The following is a 20,040-nucleotide window of genomic DNA, read 5'->3' as shown; positions in this document are numbered from 1 at the left end:
AATGACAGGGCTCAGTCGAGGCCCAACGGTGCGGCGGTCGTCAAAGAATGGACGCCGAGTCTCGTCTCAGACAGACAAGACAACCCAGCCGGCAGCCCAAGAAGTGAGCAAGAGAATGAATGAATGACCTCAAACCGGTGCCCCAAAGTGAGAGCGAAAAATCGCACGTACGCAATCACGCACCCTGCACAGGACTCGACGGGGAAGCCGGATAGGTAGGCAGAGCGGGTAGGTTGATTTGACGACCAGGATGAGATGGGGTCCAGGTCATAAGCACCAGGGTCGACTACCAGGGAGCTCGGGGCGATGCTGTAATAAGCACAACACACGAGGCTCTCACGCGCAAAGGGAGTGTGTTTGTTGAATCCGAGGGTCGCCAAACGAGTCGAGTCGAGAGAAGGAAGCAAAGCCCAGGCTCGTGCTTGCAATGGATCGAATTGGAGTTGATGGGGTTATGTCGGCGCAGACGACAAGGAAGAAGAGAGCCTGGATGGGGATTCTTGAGAGGGGATCCAGGGAATGGAAATGAGACAAACAAGAGAGACCCAGGAGTCAAAAAAGTGGCAGGTGGCGGGGGAGAAAAGACAAGGCCAGACCAAACCGAAGGAAAAAGCACGTCAAAAAAGAAGTCGTCCAGGGGAAAGAGGGAGACAAAAAAGAGAGGCCTGCCAGTTTGCAGTAGTGGCTGTCAACGCAACGTCCAAGCGGCGAGCTTTCCGTTTGGCTGAAGTGTCTGTCGTCTCCCGTCTTTTTCGGATATGCTCTCGAGCCAGCAGGTCAGTCGATCAGAGACCACCAAAGAGAGCAAGCAGACGAGCTTGCGCGCCGCTATTGGCCGAATGAGCTCAAGTCGTGCCCGGGGAAGCCAGTTAGAATCAGTCGGTTCGTTTGCTCGCTGGGCCCTTCCTTCAGCTAACCTAGGAGTGCTGTGCCCTTTTTCGGACGGACGCTAGGCTGCTGGAGCAGGGGGGCAATTATTGAGTCAGTCGACCCCAGCCGGTGACAAGGGTATAGGATCTGGCCAAAGGGTTTGGTGGGAAAAAATAAGAGGCAAAGGAACAGAGGCTAGGGTAAATGGGAGAAGCAAAGAGAAAAGGACGCTCCGAGGAGGTGGTTCCAACCAGATGGAACGGTTGGTTGGCCTCTTGGTGTTTGATGCAGTACTGCAGCTCAGCGAGACAGGGGGCGATCTGATCTCGCCATGTATGTATTCGTATGGGGATGCTCGTGAATCCGAGGCTTGGAGTTTTGGATTGAATATGGACAAGGGAGAGGTTCTGGATCAGGTTCAAGAGAGACAGCACGAGCGCGTGTCTATGTCTGTGACGAGTCTCGCAGCCGCAGTCGCAGGGAAAGCGAAGCGGGAAGTGCAGGGGCATCAGAAAAGAGCTAGAGATCAACGGAAAAGCAAGTAAGAAAAAAAAGACTTTTTCATCCTCGCGATCACTCACTTTTCACAAACATCGGTCGAATAGTCTATTCAGACGATGCGCGCCATGATGGATCTCGTCTTTGCGGCCCTATCCTTGCCTCGAATAGGCCTCTTATTCGGTGCTAGTATACCTCCCTCCATCCAATCTAGAACCAGGCAAGCCTCGTTGGGACTTGGAGGAGCAGCCTTTTCCCCTCTCGACTATGGATGGGATGCAAATTAAACCTGCCCCTCTTGTCGTGGTCTCCTCCACAGCCTTTGACATAATTCATGCTCATATGGTGGTGTGTCTGGTTGCACCATTGTGGTACAGTAGCAGTGCAGTCACATGGCAACCCATCCGTCCATTCTCAACAGTTTTATTCTCAGGCCACGAGGAGAAGGGTTACCTTCAAAGTCAACTCGGAAGGACGAGCGAGATCTGAGAGGCACACTTGACAGCCTGCCAAAGGCACAGAAAAAGAAAGGAAACTAATATCAACCCCGTGAGCCTAGAGCTGCCACCATCTCCAGCGCCGCCTCCCCAGTTGGTCAGCTACCCTCGTAGCACATGGCTCCGGAAAGGGAGCCGACCCAGAGGCGCTCCAACGTTTGGGTCCCAGCGGGCTCCAGGGCGGGCTCCTCCCGCTAACGTTCGTTCCAAATGCACACAAGCGGCGCCGCCGTCATGGACGGGCTGGATGCCCGAATGCCATTACCCACATCGGGTAGTCATCTCCCCTTTCTTAGCGTTGCAAGGCCCCGTTAGGTTTCCTCTGCCCTGGACGAGGAAGGGAGAGACAGAGCGGAGGGTAAAAAGCTCAAGGCTTGATGGCGTCAAAAAAGACAGGCACACGTTGGCCAAGGTGGATGAACCCGCCAAGCCGGCCAATGGGATCCGTTCTGTGCCTGGATTATCTCATTCCAACCGTGTGGCTTCGGGCTTGCATCTGCAGGGACATAATGCAACCCTGTTTTATCCCCCATCACGGTCCAAACGCCTCGCAATTAATGAAGCTGCACCCGTATCCAGGATATTACGGCGTATGCTCGATGCATTACGTCGACGGGTCACGGCATTACCAAGGCACAGCAAACATTAGGACTCTGTGCTCCGGTTCTCCATATGTGTTCATGCTCCCCGTGTGTTCCGACTCGCTGGGCCGCATCGCGCGTTGCATCGCGTCGTGACGTACCGCAGCAATGCACTGCACTCACAAGGAGGCGCCTGGATGAGCTGGTCGCTGTTCAATCTCGATTGGTCACGATTCGATGCGTGCGGAGGGAGGAGGATCAGCAAGGCAGGATTCTCACCCTTGCCCTCCGAGGCTTCTGGTACAATTCCTGGATCTACAGTCGAGATGACAAGCAAGGATCATGGGACTGCCCGCTCTCTCGCTTGATGCTCCGTAATCATCTTGTTAACAACTCAACCTTGACAATAGCATCGGCCGCCTGGGACTCGGGCGAGTTCTTGCGCCCTCTCCACTTACCATGAGGCTCGCAAAGAAACACCAAGTTTCCAGAGTCACATCCCGGCAATATTACGCAAAGTAAAGCGAGAGTGACGTCCAGCTGGCAAGCTGACGTGCAAGGGGAAAAAGCTAATGCTCAACAACACGCAGGACTCTCAGCGCCGCCCGAAGGCGCATCAAGACTCCGTTTCAGCGCCTTAGCGCTCTCGATCGCGACCACTCACGCGGGGAATCAGAGGGCATCTCATCTCGTTTCCTCCGCAGCTGGTGGAAGTTTAAAAAAGCAAAAACAAGAATTGAAGCGCGAAAGATCGGCAATGAGAGCGTTGCCTTCTGGAAACTTTTGGCGGACTCATTTTCCGACCTGCAGGAAACCTGAGCTTGCTGCTCCCCCACTTTTGATGGAGACCTCGTGGCCCCCTGTCGGCTGGCTGTTGAGTGAGCCTTGGGAGGACATCAGCCTCGATGGAGCAAACATACGGACGCAGTAAGAAAGTAACAACTGGGCGGAATACTGGCTGGCTGGCTGACTTGCATGTGGGATGGAGATGATGTTTGTCAGCTCCGGTATGATCCAAGGCCGGCGGATCTGGGGCATCATACGGATATATGAGAATGCATCGTCTTTACTTGGCGCTGTCCGCTGATGCAATGGCTTCGCCTGGTCATGATATCAATCGAAATAGCCGAGTAAGTTGGCTAATTGTAACGGCACAGCATGGGGATTCCCATTCCAAACCTGCGAGACATGCACGAGACACCAGACAAACATACGGCACTTGATAGATCGGAGCATGTGAATATCGGAGCAAACAAACTGGCTGCATAACTCGGGCATCTCTGTATGCGGCCTAGGGTCAATGGATGATGGACGTGCATGCTCATCTCCGCAGCCCAGCAAGGATGCCATGAGTTATGCTGACTCCGACTCGCCGGGTCACGATGACATCGAGGTCCAAGGCTAGAATCTCATGCGCCCCGTCCCATCCCCATCTTCATTAGCCGTCACCCTGGAAAGCGGCGTTTTGTTTGTTTAAATGCCAACAAAACATTACAGAACGCGTCGAGATGGTAGAGGCGCGTGTCGACTTACACGGACCGAGGCACCAAAAAGCGCGACAGACCATCCAACGACCATCCCCACGGTTTAAACCTCATTTGATGCTAGCATCCCCCCAACATGAAGCGAGTTTCCTTGGTTGCAGAAACGGTCCGGCTCCCGTGTGCTGGCGGAGCGGCAGATCGGTGTGAAAAGCTTGAGCAGAAAAGGCTGGCCGAGGTGATGCTAGCGGGTTGGCGCCCAATATGCCGGGCTCGGACATGCCCTTTCATTAGCTTCATCTCGACGGGAAGCGATTCGCTCGTTGACTACCGTTTCAACCAAAAATCTGCCTGCCATCTCAACCTTGGTCATCAGTCTAGACTTGCAAGCGTTGGATCTGGTAATTTGCCCCGGTCTTTTGATGAGAGGACCGACAGTCGGAGCAGTCAAGGCATCACCATTGCAAGCCTCGAAAAAAAAGACATCATTGCCGAGCTGGCCTTGGGTCATCTTCCGACGAGGCAGACTGCGCCCCAGCTTCGCATCCGAACATGCATCGTGAGATTTGCAAGCGCTACTGCACCCTTTGGCATCGATCGTTTGTGCCTTGAAGCAGCCAAGAAGACTAAACGGTGAGCTGATGCAAGGCACAGACAACCTTGCGAAAGCGTGCTTGAGAATCGCCAATAGATATGAGCTGAGCCACGGGAGATTGAGACAATGATTCAAACCCCGCAGGACCTTTGCGCTTTCTTTTCTTTTCTTGCCTCTTTTTATCTCCTCTGTTCTCGCCTGAACCTCTCAGGAACTCGGAAGTCCTTGTCGCCTAGCCAGCGAGGAACGCGGAATCGAGCACATGCCCAGCACAGCCATTTGGACCGCGCCTCGAACATGCAGTTGAGAGGCGTTGAGAAGCACGCATCAGTTCAGGTGTTTGCATCGCCTGGTCAACCGAATAACGAACTGCATCGAATACGGAGAACACGAGAACAGCAATTGGGTTGCTCACCTAGCAATGGTCAATGGCCTGAATGCTGAAACTGAAGCTGAAGCTGAGTAAGTTGGGCTTTCATCTGCACCCTCGGCGCCATCGCACCTACCCGGAAGCTGAAGGTGAAGATGCCCGTTCACGTTTCCTCCACGTGATCGGCAAAGACCTTGCAGTTCAGCTCCCAGCTGAGTCCCCTCCAAGCATCTCATCACCACGCACCTATGACGCCAACCTTGGCCCGTCCCGTGCCATCCTCGTCCACAGCCATCTTGGCTTCCGGCTGTTTGTCGGATACGCTGCTCAGGAGTCGTCCAACCGCATCAGCTTCTCCAGCCCAGCACAACCCGGAGAAACTTGAGCCGAGTCATCCGTCCATCACATCCCTCCCGTCTCAGACGGGGGTCCGAGCTCCTAGAGCTCTCGCCTCATGGAGGTGAGATATTACAGAAAGCTCTTCTGTTCCCTTCGCCCTTGCCCTCGGCCACAAAAGTGCAGCTAACCGACACCACGTCTTCTTAACTGACAAGATGAATGGCGGTGCAACCAACGACATGCACGGCTTCCCATGGGGGATTTCATCTGCTCTACGGGATACCTAACATGGACCATGACGGTTCTCGACAGGGCATGACGGAGCTCCAGTGTCAGAGGACAAGCTGAAAGGGCGTCATTTTTCAGTGGATGAGAGCAACGGACTTGTCCCTGCGAGACAATTCCCCTCGAGTGCTAATGTGAAAGTCCTACGTCACCCGCCGTCGCCCGCAGAAGATGACCAAGCAGTCTGTTTGCTTGGTGACGGATTCCGAGTGGGCATTTCCAGCCACCTGGAACCCCAGGTCAGAGGCCCGCGGCCCCAGGCTCTCTGCTCTGTCCCTCTCCCTCGACATCGGGCCCCCGCCCTTCCCCTCTCCCAAGGTCCTCGTCTCGCCCATGCCATGTCATGCTGGCGAGGTCGCGAGGTACAATAAATGATGCGGCGAGAGCGGGAGAGGCGAAAGCAAGAGGCCACCTCGATGCTTTCCGGGGTACGAGCAGCTCTGCACCAGACAGACTAGCTCCGTCGGTAGCTCTGATTGGGCGCCGGCTTAATCTGGTCCATTGCGCGTCTCGAGTCGTCGGTCGCCCTGATCGACCTGGCCTGGCTGTTTGCAGGCAGTCAGTGTGTAAGCTTGCCTGAGCTTGCCCGCCAGCCCAGCCTACCCACCCAATCCATCCTTGGATGACGGGCTCGTGGGCCGGTACCTCTGGTTGTCGCGATGTTTGTTCGCATTCCTATGTATTCCTACCTGAGTCCTGTTAGTGATATCCCCCCTAGTGATCCTGGAGTGTATCCAGTGATGGGATGACTGTGACAGCCGCAATTGGCTGGACTCGAAGCTCCCTCACTTGAGCTCTTGTCTGTCGCCCTCCTCCTCTCGCCCACGCGCACGCAGTCTGCTCTCCCACCCTCTCTGCCGTTCCCACTCCCCCTGACTCTCCCTCTCTCCTCTCTTCTGTTCTGGTCCTGTCTAGCTTGCCTATCTCGTGCTGTGCCTTGGTCAACCTTTAAAACCCTCTCGTTCCCCTCGAGAGAAGCTTTTTATACTCCTGAACTTGTCAATCGCAACTCGCTAGTTCTATTACATCACTCCCATATCCGCAACCATGTCCCGCAAGAGAAAGCAAGACGAGGAGGAGGAGGAGCTCGTCTCCCTGCCTGAAGACGATGATGGCGAGGAGGAAGAGGAGTATGTTCCATTCTCTACTCTCTGCATCTTATCCCGAGTTGTTTTGTTGCGTTTTTGATTCCTCCTTTGACTTTTGGGGCGAGGTTTCAATTGCCCAATCGCGCATTCCCCTCGCGCTGCGCTATTCGTTGCGCCGCTCCCATGTATGCGCGTCGCGCAGTTGTCGCATGTAATGTGATGGGATGCGATCATGGTCATGGTCGATCCCGCCTGCATGCGCAGCTTGGGGTGCCGTGATCGCGATAGCTCACTATCCCCATTTCTTGCGTCGCCTTGCTTCTTTTTGTGGTGTCGCGACCAGGCTGATCCCGCTGTTTGCTTGATGGTGTTGTCTAGTTGATGACGTCGTGCTGACCTTGGTCCGAATCAGGTACATCTCGACCGGAGATGAGGAGGAGCAGAGCGAAGAGGACGAGGATGCCGAGGAGGAGGAAGAGGATGATGAAGAGGGCGACGAGGCTGAAGAGAAGGGTGAGTTTGCTTCGAAGTTGGTCGAGCTGAGCCAGCCCGGTCTATCCACTTCTTCCATCCATCATCACTATCACGGGCAACTGCCCCATCGCGAGTAGGACCAAGCTGATTCCTTCGACACAGTCGAGCCACCCGTAAAGAAGCGCAAGACGACCGAGGCTTCGGGCGAAGAGGTCCCCAATGGTGACGCTGCCGAGGAAGAAGAGGAGGAGGAGGAGCCAGAAGAAGAAGAGGAAGACGCTGAAGCAGAAGGCGAGGAGGACGCCGAGGCTGATGAGGACGCGGCCGACGTCCCTGCTCCGGCCAAGGAGACCATCAAGGCCCCCGAGGCGCCTGCTGCGACCGAGACTCCAGAGCCCAAGGCTGTCACGGCTGGTGGCGAGTAATGTCTCATGTTGTCGTTTTTATATAGCAACTCGCTCCTTTTGACGCGTCTTGGATCGTACTCGTCGGTCATGTACACTCGGACAGGTGCTTGGACAGCGTCGAGTTACCGAAAGGGGTCGCTCTTGATATCATGTTGTCGTCATTCGCGTGGTCGGATGGGATAGGTATAGGTATAGGGTGGGCATGTTGGTCTTGGATATCGTGTTGAGATATATATTGTTGAAGATTCCAAGAAGTGTTCATCCAGAGCAATACATCCATCTGGGTGCCAGGCCCCCTTTATACCGCAAGCATCGTCCATCACCCAAAAATCAGCAACTTTGCCAGGCCATGAAAAACAACGCAAGTCATCAAACGCACAGAGAGATCCGTGTTCCGATCAGATCTACCCGCGCGCACAGAAGAGCCCACTTACCGATCGCCCGAAACCACGTTTTGCCTAGACTGACGCAGGTTCATGTTTAAAATAATCATCAAAATGAGTGATGTATATATGTATGCCCCCCTTGACCCCGGGGTTGGGGGAGGGTAGATAGAAGGAAAAGGAAAAAAAGCCGCAGACGACATGTTCGTGACATGTCCCGTTCACCCCCTGCCCTGAACTTACCCTTGAGGGCCATGATAAATCATCATTGGCTGAGAGGGGGCGTGAAGAAACTCCGCAACGGGTAAGGCTGAAGACGTTGGGGAGATGGGAATATGGGGGAACTGGTGAAGGTCATGATGTTTTGGTATTGTACGTACTCTGTAGAGTTGGAGGGTGGAGAGAGATGCAAGTGTGTCCCGGGAGGATGGGATAGAGCGAGGGTGACCCTTCGGCAGGTGGTCGGCAGTAGAGGTTTGGACATGGTTCTGGATGTCCTGTAGGGAAACGTGGCAATGGCATGAGGTTTGGAGAGCATGGCACAGTTTCTTGTGTGTACATGGGCGATTTACACCGTTGACTCATACCTCAGGTTAGTCTACCTACTTGCCGCGCCGCTGGGCAAAGAGACGACACCAAGAAGCCCATCCATTCTTTCCATCGTATTTCCCAGCTGTTGACCGAACGGACGGAGGCCAATGTCCGCCAACTCGATTACCCCGGATTCGAAAACGGTGAGATCATCAAGTCACAAATGGTCCGATGCAAACACCATGGGGAGAGGAAGGGATCCCGAGCCAAGTCCGCAGTCTTTGGCCTGGGAGATGCAACTCCGGGGGCATGGGCCAACGCCTAGAAAAACAATTACCCTCGGATACAGGCAAAGATCCTATCTGGAGATTCGCGGGCGGGCGGATCGAGAGGTGTCCAACGATGGTAGGACGAGTATCCTACGATGATGCTACGATTTGTCTTGGGGCAGCAGATGGGGGGTGATGGTAACCCTAGGTGCCCTTCCCCTACTTCGGTCAAGAGTAAAGAAAAAAAAAGGTCTTTTCAGTTCGAAACTCTTCCAAGACAATCTCTGGTGCGCCAAGTCTTTCAAGCCCCAGAGATTTCTCATTACCGTTACCCAAGAACCTGAGAACCAACAGGCGGAACCGGACATGGATAGCTTCAAACCAACATCCTAGTGGGGAGACCTCATGTGACCCAGCAAGCATCAAAAAACCACAGGGCGGACATGGAAATCTTACATAGTTCCCACGCTCGTCATCGCCGATCCCCACGTCGGCAGTGAAAAAGGGCATCCATCACACACATCCCATCCCCACGAGGTAGCAAAAGGGCACGTTCCAAGGCAAACGAGATTGAGGTTAGTCAAAGGGGACCCATCCCTGGAGGAGCCGTTTCTGGGCTTGGGCTCGGGGAAAAAGGCCGGGGATAAACTCAGACCACCCACACTTTTCCGCCCCCTCCCTAACACTCTCCCCCAGACCGGTCGTGTTTTTTCATTTGTCCGCTGTCAGATGCGGTCTTGTTTAGACGACAAGCCTTGGGGTAAGGGTTGATGGGAGGGGGGGAATAATGGGGATGGGCAGTTCAAGATGCCGAAGCTGCAGAGTCGGATGAGACTACAAGAACATCCAACGAATTGCTCCTCCATAAGCACATCACGAGGCCAGCACACACAGGACCCCGAGAGGACCGCAGGCCGAGAGCGAGTTTACACACCTCATGAGTTGCTCTTACGTGGCTATTAGGTGTCCCGGGCCCGGATTTACTAAGAGAATGCCCAATCCTTGCCGCCCGCCAAGACTTTATTCCTTGGCTCTCTCTCTGCCTGTGCTTTTCGCGGAGGCGGGCGACGCCCTTGTGTAACTTGTTGCGATTTGTATTGGCCCGTTTGTTCTCTTCTTTTTGACTCTTACGGTATGCCCGTAGAGAAACTCTGTCCACACCCCAGGCTTAAGCGAAGCAACCGGCCGATGGCAGTTGTGATGCATCACATTGGACAGGACAGGTCCTGAAGCGGAGAGTGGTCTCTTTTTCCGGCTGCGCCTCGGCTACGGCTTGATGGATGGATGCCTCTCCTCTGGTGATGGTCCTGTCGTGTTGCTCTGCTGCACTCCGAGGAGCGGCCTGCCTATGGGGGGTGTGAAGGACGACCAACCCCAGTCCTGTCCTCTAGGAGAGGAGACCGTTCCGTCATGACCCCTTGTTTGCGCTCGTCTCTTTTCACATTCACACATTGGCACACCCCTTCCCCATTCGGTTTTGTGCTTGACTCGGTTTATGTGAAGGAGCCTGGTGTAAAAAAGAGAGAAAAGATGGCTTGGCGCTCCGTTCCCCGTGGTTGGGTTTTTGGGGCTTGGGCCTATTCGACACGACGGGCTGTTGTGTATAAAAGGGGACCTGTCCAACCCCGGGAGTCCTACATTTGCAAACGGGAACCTGGCTCTCTCTCTGTTGCCTCTCTCTCTCTCTCTTTTTGTCCTGTACAAGTCTCTTGCTCGATTTCTACAGAAAACAAAAACAGACGATAAAAACAAGAGCGCAGAATTCGAAGTTCCGTGATGGCTTGCGGCTTGTCAACAGTATCAGACATCCGAGCAGCCTCGAGACTACAAGTCTGCCGCCTACTTAACTGCCTATAACAAGAACCCCCCCTTCTTTTTAAACAAACAAGACACATACTGCGACACCAGATAAATCAGCAAAGCCATACTGATACACAAACACACACGACGACATACGTTTCACGCCCCATACGTGATGACGGGGTTCAAGGACAACCTCGTATTACTTTTGGTATTTGCGGATAACCGTTAAAACGGGTTCTACTCTATTACAATGATGAGCTCGACATATCTCGACGCCGCGGAGGGGGAGCGCGGAGGAGCACGCTTCGGCGGCGGCTTGTCTGACAACTGGATGAGCAGCATGGATGCCGCTGCCATGCCCTTCTCCGGTCTGGATGCTTCATACGAGGCTTCACCTGTAAGTTGTCTCCCCCGTCTCAAAAAGCAGGGAGGCATCGACTGACATATACATTCAGCAGACTTCTCTTCAGTCCCCAGAGACGCCCAGTCTCGACAACACCGTCTTCCCCTCCCCCATGGCTGACTTTGCCTACCTTGACCGGCCGTTTGGGGACTTTTCCTCGAGCGGCTACGCCATCCCGCCCGCCACCCCGGGCCAGTTCCCCGTCCGTGCCTCTACCTCGCTCTCCGACGGCTACGACCTGACCGGCGGCTCCTCGGTGAGCCCGTCCCTCGGTACCGTCTGGCCTGCCCACGTGTCCCCCGCGGCGACCTTCCTGCCCACCCCGCCTATGGCCGACGAGCTGTCTGCCGCCGAGTCAGGGGCCGAGGACGACAATCCGGACCGCGACGAGGACGAGGAGGAAGAGGAAGAGGAGGAGCCGGCGCCCAAGAAGCGTAAGCGAGGCGCCGACAAGACAAAGGGAGCCAAGCGGCCTCACACGCAGCTTCGCACTGCGTCTCGAGCTCCCAAGAAGCGAGGAGCCGCAGCCACCAAGCCGCGGCATCCGTCCGAGACTGTTGAAGAGGTCAAGGCTCGGGCAGCTCACAACCAAGTAGAGCAGCAGTACCGCAAGCGTCTCAACACGCACTTTGAGCGGCTACTCGCCGTCCTGCCCCCACCCGGCCGCGAAGGCGGCGTTGCGAGCGATCGCAGGGTCAGCAAGGCCGAGGTGCTCGACCTGGCTCGCGAGAGGATCCGCGCGCTGGAGAGGCAGACGGCTAGGCTGGAGAGGGAGCGGAGAGAACTCCGAGGGAGAATTGGTGGTCTGGAGGGGAGGATGGGTGGTAGATGTTTAGTTTAGAGGTTTCACGTAAAAAAAGGGTACAGGAATACAGAGTAAAGGGGGATGGGATGGAAACAAAAAGGGGATAAGGACAAGGGGCGTATTGGGAGGCAACAAGTGAATGACAAACTGCAAACAAAAAAGAGTAAAAAGCATAAAAAAAAGACTATCTGAAGGAAAAGGAAGTAGTTAATCTCAAGGAAGGGTGGGCGTACGCTTGGACTAGGGAGAAATGCGGTTGCTAGATTGCACCAGGAGTCATGGAATATGGGGTAATAACAAGGGTGGCTTTTGTTATGGGGGAAAAATCCATATTTCTCTTCTTGCTCCGCTTGAATGGTTGTCTGTGTATGGGCCTTCTTTTTTTCATTTGTCAGTTTACAGTAGGAATCTCAACTCTTTTGCCACTATTCAGGGTTGGCTTTGACTCTTTTTTTTTTTTCTTTTGTCTCGTATGTGATGATTGGGTGGCGAGTTTGTTAAAGAGGGGACATTGTGATTACTGAGGTTTGTATGCCTTGGGGTGCATGGGGTCTTTGTTGTGAAGCTTGTCTGTTGGACTTGACTTGGATGAAAGGGTTCACAATGGTATATGGCATCTATGTGACCTCGATATGTGACAAGATCGTGTTGAATGTACATGCTAGTGAAGTGCATGTACTCGGCTTGTGTAGGCCTATCTGGATTGCTAGATGCCTAGAGGATAAAAGGTAGATTGGCCAACAGGCAGTCGGTAGAGGTACTGAATAGCGGCATCATGGATAGTAGATGGGACGAAAGGGTGAATTATCGAGGAGGAAGTTTGGATATATAAACTGCCTTTTGGATCTATCAATAGTTTGAATCCGTCAACAACTTTGCAGCTAAGACTGAGAGCCTGCCACTTCAGTGTCCATCTTGATAGCGACAACATCGACTTCATACCGCACTGACAACTAACCCCATCACCGACCATGGTTCCCCTTCAGCCTGACACGCAAGTCTTCCCTGTATCCCCTCGTGATGGCCCTCAACATGCTAACACACTCTAGCCGCACCTTCACCCTCAACACCGGCGACGAGATCCCCGCCGTCGGCCTTGGAACCTGGCGCTCCAACCCCCGGCAAGTCTCAGCCGCCGTCGAGACAGCCCTCCGAGCGGGCTACCGCCACATCGACACGGCCCTCGCCTACGGCAACGAACGAGAAGTCGGCGTCGGGATCCGTGCCTCTGGCGTCCCCCGCGAGGACATCTGGGTGACGTCCAAGCTGCGCAACAACTGGCACAAGCATGTCCGCGAGGGCTTGGAGACGAGTCTGAACAATCTTGGACTTGATTATGTCGACTTGTACTTGATCCACTGGCCTTGCTCGAGAGATGCGGATGATCCGGCTAACTTGTACCGGGATTGGGATTTTGTTGATACTTGGGCTGAGATGCAGAAGTTGTTGGATGGGGTAAAGGTTCGCAACATTGGTGTGTCCAACTTTGGCATTAGACACCTCGAGGAGCTGCTGAACAGTCCTTCTACCAAGGTAGGTATCTTCCGCCAAGAGGACGAGAGTTCGTAGCTGACAATGCAGGTCGTTCCCGCTGTCAACCAGATCGAGCTGCATCCGTGCAACCCCTCCCCCAACCTCGTCGCCTACAACACCTCCAAGGGCATCCACACCGAAGGATACTCGTGCCTGGGTTCAGCCCACTTGGGCCTGTCCCGCAACAAGATCCTGGTTGACATCGCCAATGCAAAGGGCAAGACGCCACAGCAGGTGCTGCTGCAGTGGGGTCTGCAGAAGGGCTGGAGCGTCGTCCCCAAGAGCGTCACGTCTTCGCGGATCGAGTCCAACTTAGATCTGGACGGGTGGGAGCTGACGGGCGAAGAGATGGACATGTTGGATGGGATCGAGACCCGGTTCAAGGTTGTCGGGGATGGGTTCTTGCCCAGGAGAGTCTTCTTTGGAGATGATGAGTAAAGGTTGATGAAGGTGTGTACTGACAGGACTTACATGACATGGGTATTGGATAGAGATATGAGAATGTAATAAAGAGACCCCAAAATGGCACGCTGATCCGAAGAGTGACCAATGAGACAACAAGAAACTGCTGCTCAACCCGACTCTATAGTTTGGCCTTTCGACTCTCCTCCTCCTCTTCCTTCAGGACGGCGGCGACACTCTGCCTCAGCTCCTCGGCTAGCTGAGCCGCCTCATCGTCATCCAGCTCCTCCCGCTTCCCCCTTCCAAACATGGTGAAGCTCTCACTGAACCTGCCGCTGGCGCGAATTTCCGGTCTGGGGATGACGTGGAAGTGCATGTGCGGGACGACCTGGGCTGCAGCGGCGCCGTTGTTCTGCACCACGTTCCAGTCCTCGACACCTGTGGCGCGAGCTGTAGCCTTGGATAAGACGCGTAGATAGCGACCCAGCTCGGCGGACTCGGAGTCGGTCACGTCGGTGAGCTTGGGGCGATGAGGCCTTGGGCAGAGGAGGAGGTGACCGCGGCTGAGAGGTAGGATGTCGAGGAAGGCGATGAGCGTCGGGGTGGAGAGCACGATGAAAGATGCAGGTGAGACGAGCTCGGGGTCTATGGATGGTGATGATTGGGGAGGAGGGTTGAGAGGATCATAGGGCTTGAAGATGGTGCAGATTGTGCAGAAGGGGCAGCAAGCTGTTGGAGGAGTAGATGGATCGAACATGGTAGGATTGTGAGCTGCGAGTTGGATAGTTATTGAGTGAGAAGATATGAGATTAAGCGTCCGGAGAAGCGTGAGGTTGAAATAAAAGATAACAGGTCCAAGTCACGATGAGTAGAGGAATTGAAAAGGTTCAAGATCATGAGTGTGGAGAGAAACCGAGGTACTCCCCCCCGAGATTTGGGATCTGGGAGCTTGCGCCGACAGGGGTTTAGTGGAGTTTGGCAGCGTGGGGTGCTTGAACTGTTTCTCTTGCTAACCAGAGGCGTCTTAGTGGTTCATTGGTTGGGGAACGGTCGAGATAGGAAAGTGAGCGCGAGGTTTATTTAAAGAGAAGGAAGAAAGAGGTTGTAGAATTGGTCATGTAGGAATGGGTGTTTATCTGGTAGATGATGGAATTTTCTCACGTTGTTATTCTTGCCTCAGTTGCGCAATTACACCTGGAAGGGGAGCCGAGTCACCCCACGGGACGAGCTGTCACAAGGACGTCTACTAGTGTGGACGGGAAGCAATGGTGACTTAGGTGCTCAACTATGATGGACTGAGCCAAGAGATGAAATGCATTGATCGAGGCAGGGGTCACTTGAATAAGCTACCGTAGCTATGCTTTGAAATGATGCGTTCTGAATGTCGGCGTGGCGAGTCGCTGAATTGGGCCAAGAGACGGCTTGATAGTGAATTGGTTGATTGAGAACGAGTAAAACCCAAACACATCATGAGAACAAGCACGGCTCATAGCGGCAGTACAGGTACTGTAATATTGCCTGGCAATGCCGGTACAGCTTATGAATGGTTGCCTTGTCGCATCCATCCTTGACCCCAAGCTCCCTCCCGTGCTGATCAAGTGGTACGTCCCTACCCCCCAAATTCTTTCCTCTTCACCGCCTAAATTCTGCCGTACAAATTCCTTCACCGTCCTCCATGACCAAGCAACTCTTTGCGCATTTCTTTTCCCACCCCCCACCACAACGAGATCATCACCCGTCGTCGCATAAACCACAACAAACACACACTTTCAACATGCCTCGCGAAGAGTACCAGGTTCCTACCTCCGGTTCCGCCCAGCGCGGCGGCACCCGCGAGACGCACGAGACACGCTCCGTCATGACATATCTCTGTGGCGACTGCGGCGGCAGCGTCACTCTCGGCAAGGACGCCCTCGTCGCGTGCCCGCACTGCGCCGGCCGTGTTCTCTACAAGGAGCGCACCAAGCGGTAGGTTTTATTGCTGCTCTATACTTTAACCAAAGCTGTTGCTAACTTCCTGTAGAATGGTCCAGTTCGAGGCCCGATGAGCAGACGGCGTGTCGAAAGAAACAAAGAATGAAAGAAGGGTGTTGTGGCATTTTGACTTTGGAGATGGGAGTTTAGGGGTCTGGGACTTTTGGTTGAACGAAGCCGATAGACAAATACGACACATTTTTTTTGCAACAAGACAACTGCATCTCGATTATTCCATCTTTTTGCTTCAAAGTTGCCTTTGGTATCTAACTTAACTTTGCTAAGAAACCCCCCAGATCGTCCGTTCGGCAATCCATTTTTTGTGTTAAAAGAAACCCTTATCCCAACCCCCTAAACGCCGCCTATGTATGCTGCCTGCTTCTACTTCATTACCTCTGTGTGTGGAGGTACTTTGCGAAACTCGCGTCCGCCATGATAGAGTCTTCGTTGTCTCCCATGGCGGCTTGGTATCGCTCCTGGAGGCTCTGCTTCTTGGCCTCGTCGTCCGAGTCTGTGTCATCATCGTCGCTCGGAACGTCCACGTCGTCGTCGTCGTCCTTCTTGGGTGCGGGTTGTCCGCCAACCGTCATTCCCTGCATCATCTTGTCCAGCTCCTTCTCTCGGGTTGCCTTCTTTTGCTCGTCGCGCTCTGCCCTTCTCCGCTCCAGCTCAGGCAAGTAGTCACGTAGGAACTCTTGCTTCTTCTCCTCGACCGCCTCGAAGAACTCGTCCACTCCGGTACCCAGTCGCGAACTCACTCCAACCACACTCAAGTGTGCGTAAAACTCCTCCAGCATCAGGCTCATCGAGTTGAGCAGGCTGCCCATGTATCCGCTTCCTCCGTGACCACCACCCTCCACTCCGCCGAGCGCATCCGACTCCTCGTCTCGTCGCAGCGCCTCCTGGAAGGCTTCAAAGTCGGTCATCCACTCCTTGGCGAACTCGGCATCCTTGACATCGGTCTTGTTGAAGACGAGAATCATGGGCAGCTTGGTCTTGTAGAGAATGGAGCAGGCGTAGAGCATGTTGGACATGAATGTCGAAGTGGAAGCAGTTCGCGGGGTATCAATAACGTAGGCGATAACTGTAGGGAAAGACGACGCAAGAGACTCGAGAAGAATGGTTCCAGAGGCCGACCAGACAAACACCTCGATCTGGCCGGGTGTGTCAACCAAAATCCTGTCAATGGGCTTGCGCTCGGGCTTCTCGGGATCGGGCTGGGCGCGCTTCTCGAGCAGGTTGACAATCTGGTCAACCTTTGTGGCAAAGAGGTTTAGCGACGTTAGGATTCCGCCGTTGGGGCCGAGGTTGTACTGCTTCATGACCTCCTCGTAGTTGACCGAGTCGCGGATGTCGATGTTGGACTCGAAGGGCACGGAGAGGACGGCGGGGTCGAGGTTGATGACATAGGGAGGGGTCTCCTTCTGGTGGAGGTGAGCATTGATGCGGCGCATAAAGGTAGTCTTTCCAGATCCTGAGTAGCAGATTAGATGTGAAGAGCCAAAGGCATCTGGTGAGGATCTAGCTTGCCTGCCATTCCGACACAGACGATGGCGACGGGCGGCGAAGACGCCGCGGGAGCGTCAGCTGTGGAAGAGGAAGCCATCGCGTCGTGTATGTCGCTTGACTGAAATAGGATATGAGACCGGACAAGTTGTAGATCAAGTTGGCCAGTAAATCAACGGTCGGGGGATTGTGTATGGAAAAGATAGAGTGACGAAATGGGACCAAAAATTTGGGCGTGGTTGAAGGCTGCTATGGTGGATGCCCCGCGCGGGGTCATCCGCTGCGAGTTAGCGGTCGACAGTCACTTACAGAGGTTAGGTGCTGAGTCAGCGCATTTGCTCAACTAGCGAGCGTTACATACCCTACGGATCGGAGGCTTCCTCTTTCACCATATCCATTGCACCCGGAGAGCGCTCGCAATACTCCTGAAACGGGTTGTAGTACTTCCGCTGTCGCTTCGCAACTGGTTCGTCGGCCACGGGATTTCGTACAACCTGAAGGTAACGATATTCCCTCTCCCATATTTCCTGAACCATCTTCTTCGCCTTCGTGACCCATGCTAGGTTATCCTTCTACTCATTCTCAAAATATCCCCATCGGAAAGCCGGGTGCAACGATAGGGCCGCGTAATAGATCGGTGTCTCGTCCAACCTGCTGTAGTATTATTGAGCTTTCCCCAACCCAAATTGATGTTGATTCTGAAGTGCTCCGCATCGGGTAGCGGGGAATAACAATTCCTCCTCAACTCACCTCCTCTCATCCTGCCCTCCATCCTTTTAACTCGGCCACGTCTACACCATCCAATTTACAGAATCTTAGTTAGGTCTTGACATCATCTCTCGAGCCCAGCATGGTCCGAACAAAGACGCGGCCCAGGACCCTGGAGGAGAGGTACCCAAGGACAAGTACCCCAACGGCCCACCCCAGATTCGCTTGCCACCCAAACTCCCACTAGTATCCAACAACCGCATCTTCAACGATCACACCGGCAGACCAGCCTTGATGTCATGGGAGAGCTCGGGGGTCTGTCCCTTGCCTCCCCTTGCCTCCTGGGTCTTCTATATGGTCCATCCAGATGTGCCGCGTGACTTTGACGGGTGCGTATTCCAGCTTGGCCTTGAGGATGGTAAGTCCCAGGTGAGGGGTGGCAGGTTTCGGTGGGAGTTCTTCTTCCTCCCAGGTGCCACGACTGAAGAATGCCATAAGCACTACCGCGGGGAGCTAAAGGCTCGAGGCACCATATGGCGCCATATCCGCAAGGTCAAGAGAGCCATGGAGCTCGAGAAGCAAAAAAACCCCCAACCAGTGGAGGATAATCCGGCAGAGGAGTCCGGTTCTAGTCTGGGCTCCACGACATCCGAGTCCTCTTCTGATGAAGAAGCCACTGCCAACAATCAACAACTTCCTGGCTTGGTCTGGGCCAAATACGATCGCGATTGCTCTTCTGTGATGTACCGCGGCTGGTTTTTCGTGTATCCATATGCAAATATCGATTGCCGAGGTGCCGATGGTGCGGCGCGTGAGATAGATATCGTCACGTTTGACCCCATCGATCAGGAAGACGCATGGGGAGAAGATGAAGTTCGCAAGTTCGACCCGATGGAACACCCTGTTCACGTAACACGGAAGAAAGCCAGAGAAGACTATGAACAGGGGGTTAAGGAGTGGATGTACATGAGAATATGTTCACACTGGGAGCAATCGGCTGACGAAGCCACGGATGACGCGCTGAAGCTAGGCTGGAAGTCTTGGTAATGTCAGACAGAACAATGCATGGGCTGAACTTGTTCGCATGACAAAACAAAACAAACTTGATAACAAACACCCGTGAAGGGATCTAAGTAGCTCAGTATCTCAAGTCCAATAAGGTTATATATCCTATATCCATCACGATAGTGTCCATCAATGTCATTCCTTGCTACCTTAACTAACTCTAGTACAGTTCAGAACAAATTCCCTAAAACGGTCCTGCCGGACCCAAGTCAGACTTCCACAAGCCTTGATAGTTACTCTGTGTCCAAATGTCTGGGTTCGCTCGGTTCGGGCTTCTGTGTTTAACCGCCGCCTGGGGGAACTTGAGTTTTGATGCATTCTGCGTGTTTCCGCGTTCCCCGCTTCGTTCACGGAGGTCGGGTTCTGCCCCTGGAAAAAGACTGTCTTCCTCCCATTCACATCCTTGTGAGCCAGTGCCAAAGTCAGGGACCCAAGCCCTGAACAGAGCCTGGGCGCTTAGATGGAGATGAGGAAGTGTGCATTCTAGGAGCAAGAGGCCAGTCAAGCTATGAGTGATGCTCTGGAGTTGGGCTGGGAGTCCTGGTGATGTAGGGAATAGGATTGATTTCTTTCTACGATAAAACGGTGGGTTTCATATTCTAGGTAGGTTCAAGTGTCATTATTCTCACCAAATACATTCGTGGGTCCCTGAACAGCATCATCTCATCCAATTCCACTTCCAAGAACAAAGATGCAATAATCTAGTAAATCCTCCGCCTCCTACGAAGACTGGCAAAAAAATCTTCCAGCCTCCAATCTGGAATATATGCCGGTTTCTCCGACAGTCCTATCGGCCGTGGCTTACTCCTCGGCCACCTCTCGAAGCAGAAGCTCACACCCGCTGCCTCCATCATTGGCCCCATGGTCTCGTTCCCAAAGGGCCGTAATACAGCGACGCTGATGCTCTTGAGGTTGGGAAATCGCTCTGGATGATGCTGCTTGAGATTGGCTAGACCAATCAGTCCTGCTTCGATGGAGGCAGTGTGTCGTTGAGGGTCGGGACAGACGAGGCAGAACGTCTCGATGGCTTCGGGGAGAATATTTGCCAGCAGTGTCGACTTTTCTTCGCTATTCTCATTGTCTTGCCATCCAAATATCATGTTGGAGCTTAGCAGGACATGGCGTAGTGCCGAGAAGTGCCGGATGTTGACCTGGTCGCTGCCCCCAGTGCCG

At 53.9% G+C, this 20,040-nt stretch overlaps 7 protein-coding genes across 7 annotated transcripts; 5 read left to right on the top strand and 2 right to left on the bottom strand.

Moving 5' to 3' along the window:
• Nucleotides 1-6,563: 6,563 nt before the first annotated feature.
• Nucleotides 6,564-7,503, top strand: NCS57_00822500 (uncharacterized protein; the record flags this gene model as incomplete). The annotated part of the gene is made up of 3 exons (XM_053058048.1): nucleotides 6,564-6,646; nucleotides 7,017-7,117; nucleotides 7,241-7,503. 3 exons carry the CDS (start codon nucleotides 6,564-6,566, stop codon nucleotides 7,501-7,503), a joined length of 447 nt encoding a protein of 148 aa, XP_052911879.1.
• A 3,218-nt stretch (nucleotides 7,504-10,721) lies between these two features.
• NCS57_00822400 (BHLH domain-containing protein) lies at nucleotides 10,722-11,715 on the top strand (the record flags this gene model as incomplete). Its single annotated transcript, XM_053058047.1, has 2 exons — nucleotides 10,722-10,868; nucleotides 10,927-11,715. The coding sequence occupies 2 exons, from the start codon at nucleotides 10,722-10,724 to the stop codon at nucleotides 11,713-11,715; spliced, it is 936 nt and encodes a 311-aa protein (XP_052911878.1).
• Nucleotides 11,716-12,699: 984 nt separating this feature from the next.
• NCS57_00822300 (Aldo-ket-red domain-containing protein) lies at nucleotides 12,700-13,650 on the top strand (the record flags this gene model as incomplete). Its single annotated transcript, XM_053058046.1, has 2 exons — nucleotides 12,700-13,212; nucleotides 13,261-13,650. 2 exons carry the CDS (start codon nucleotides 12,700-12,702, stop codon nucleotides 13,648-13,650), a joined length of 903 nt encoding a protein of 300 aa, XP_052911877.1.
• Nucleotides 13,651-13,795: 145 nt separating this feature from the next.
• Nucleotides 13,796-14,371, bottom strand: NCS57_00822200 (HIT domain-containing protein; the record flags this gene model as incomplete). The annotated part of the gene is made up of 1 exon (XM_053058045.1): nucleotides 13,796-14,371. The coding sequence occupies one exon, from the start codon at nucleotides 14,369-14,371 to the stop codon at nucleotides 13,796-13,798; it is 576 nt and encodes a 191-aa protein (XP_052911876.1).
• Nucleotides 14,372-15,388: 1,017 nt separating this feature from the next.
• On the top strand, nucleotides 15,389-15,662 carry NCS57_00822100 (uncharacterized protein; the record flags this gene model as incomplete). Its single annotated transcript, XM_053058044.1, has 2 exons — nucleotides 15,389-15,582; nucleotides 15,638-15,662. The coding sequence occupies 2 exons, from the start codon at nucleotides 15,389-15,391 to the stop codon at nucleotides 15,660-15,662; spliced, it is 219 nt and encodes a 72-aa protein (XP_052911875.1).
• Nucleotides 15,663-15,977: 315 nt separating this feature from the next.
• NCS57_00822000 (GPN-loop GTPase) lies at nucleotides 15,978-17,194 on the bottom strand (the record flags this gene model as incomplete). Its single annotated transcript, XM_053058043.1, has 2 exons — nucleotides 15,978-17,062; nucleotides 17,119-17,194. 2 exons carry the CDS (start codon nucleotides 17,192-17,194, stop codon nucleotides 15,978-15,980), a joined length of 1,161 nt encoding a protein of 386 aa, XP_052911874.1.
• A 962-nt stretch (nucleotides 17,195-18,156) lies between these two features.
• NCS57_00821900 (uncharacterized protein) lies at nucleotides 18,157-18,849 on the top strand (the record flags this gene model as incomplete). Its single annotated transcript, XM_053058042.1, has 2 exons — nucleotides 18,157-18,220; nucleotides 18,275-18,849. The coding sequence occupies 2 exons, from the start codon at nucleotides 18,157-18,159 to the stop codon at nucleotides 18,847-18,849; spliced, it is 639 nt and encodes a 212-aa protein (XP_052911873.1).
• Between the last annotated feature and the right edge of the window lie 1,191 nt (nucleotides 18,850-20,040).

This window comes from Fusarium keratoplasticum, chromosome 6, assembly GCF_025433545.1.
Source record: "Fusarium keratoplasticum isolate Fu6.1 chromosome 6, whole genome shotgun sequence".
Taxonomy (NCBI): domain Eukaryota; kingdom Fungi; phylum Ascomycota; class Sordariomycetes; order Hypocreales; family Nectriaceae; genus Fusarium; species Fusarium keratoplasticum.
The sequence above is the reverse complement of the archived record's forward strand: the minus strand, read 5'-3'. Positions and strand labels throughout refer to the sequence as shown.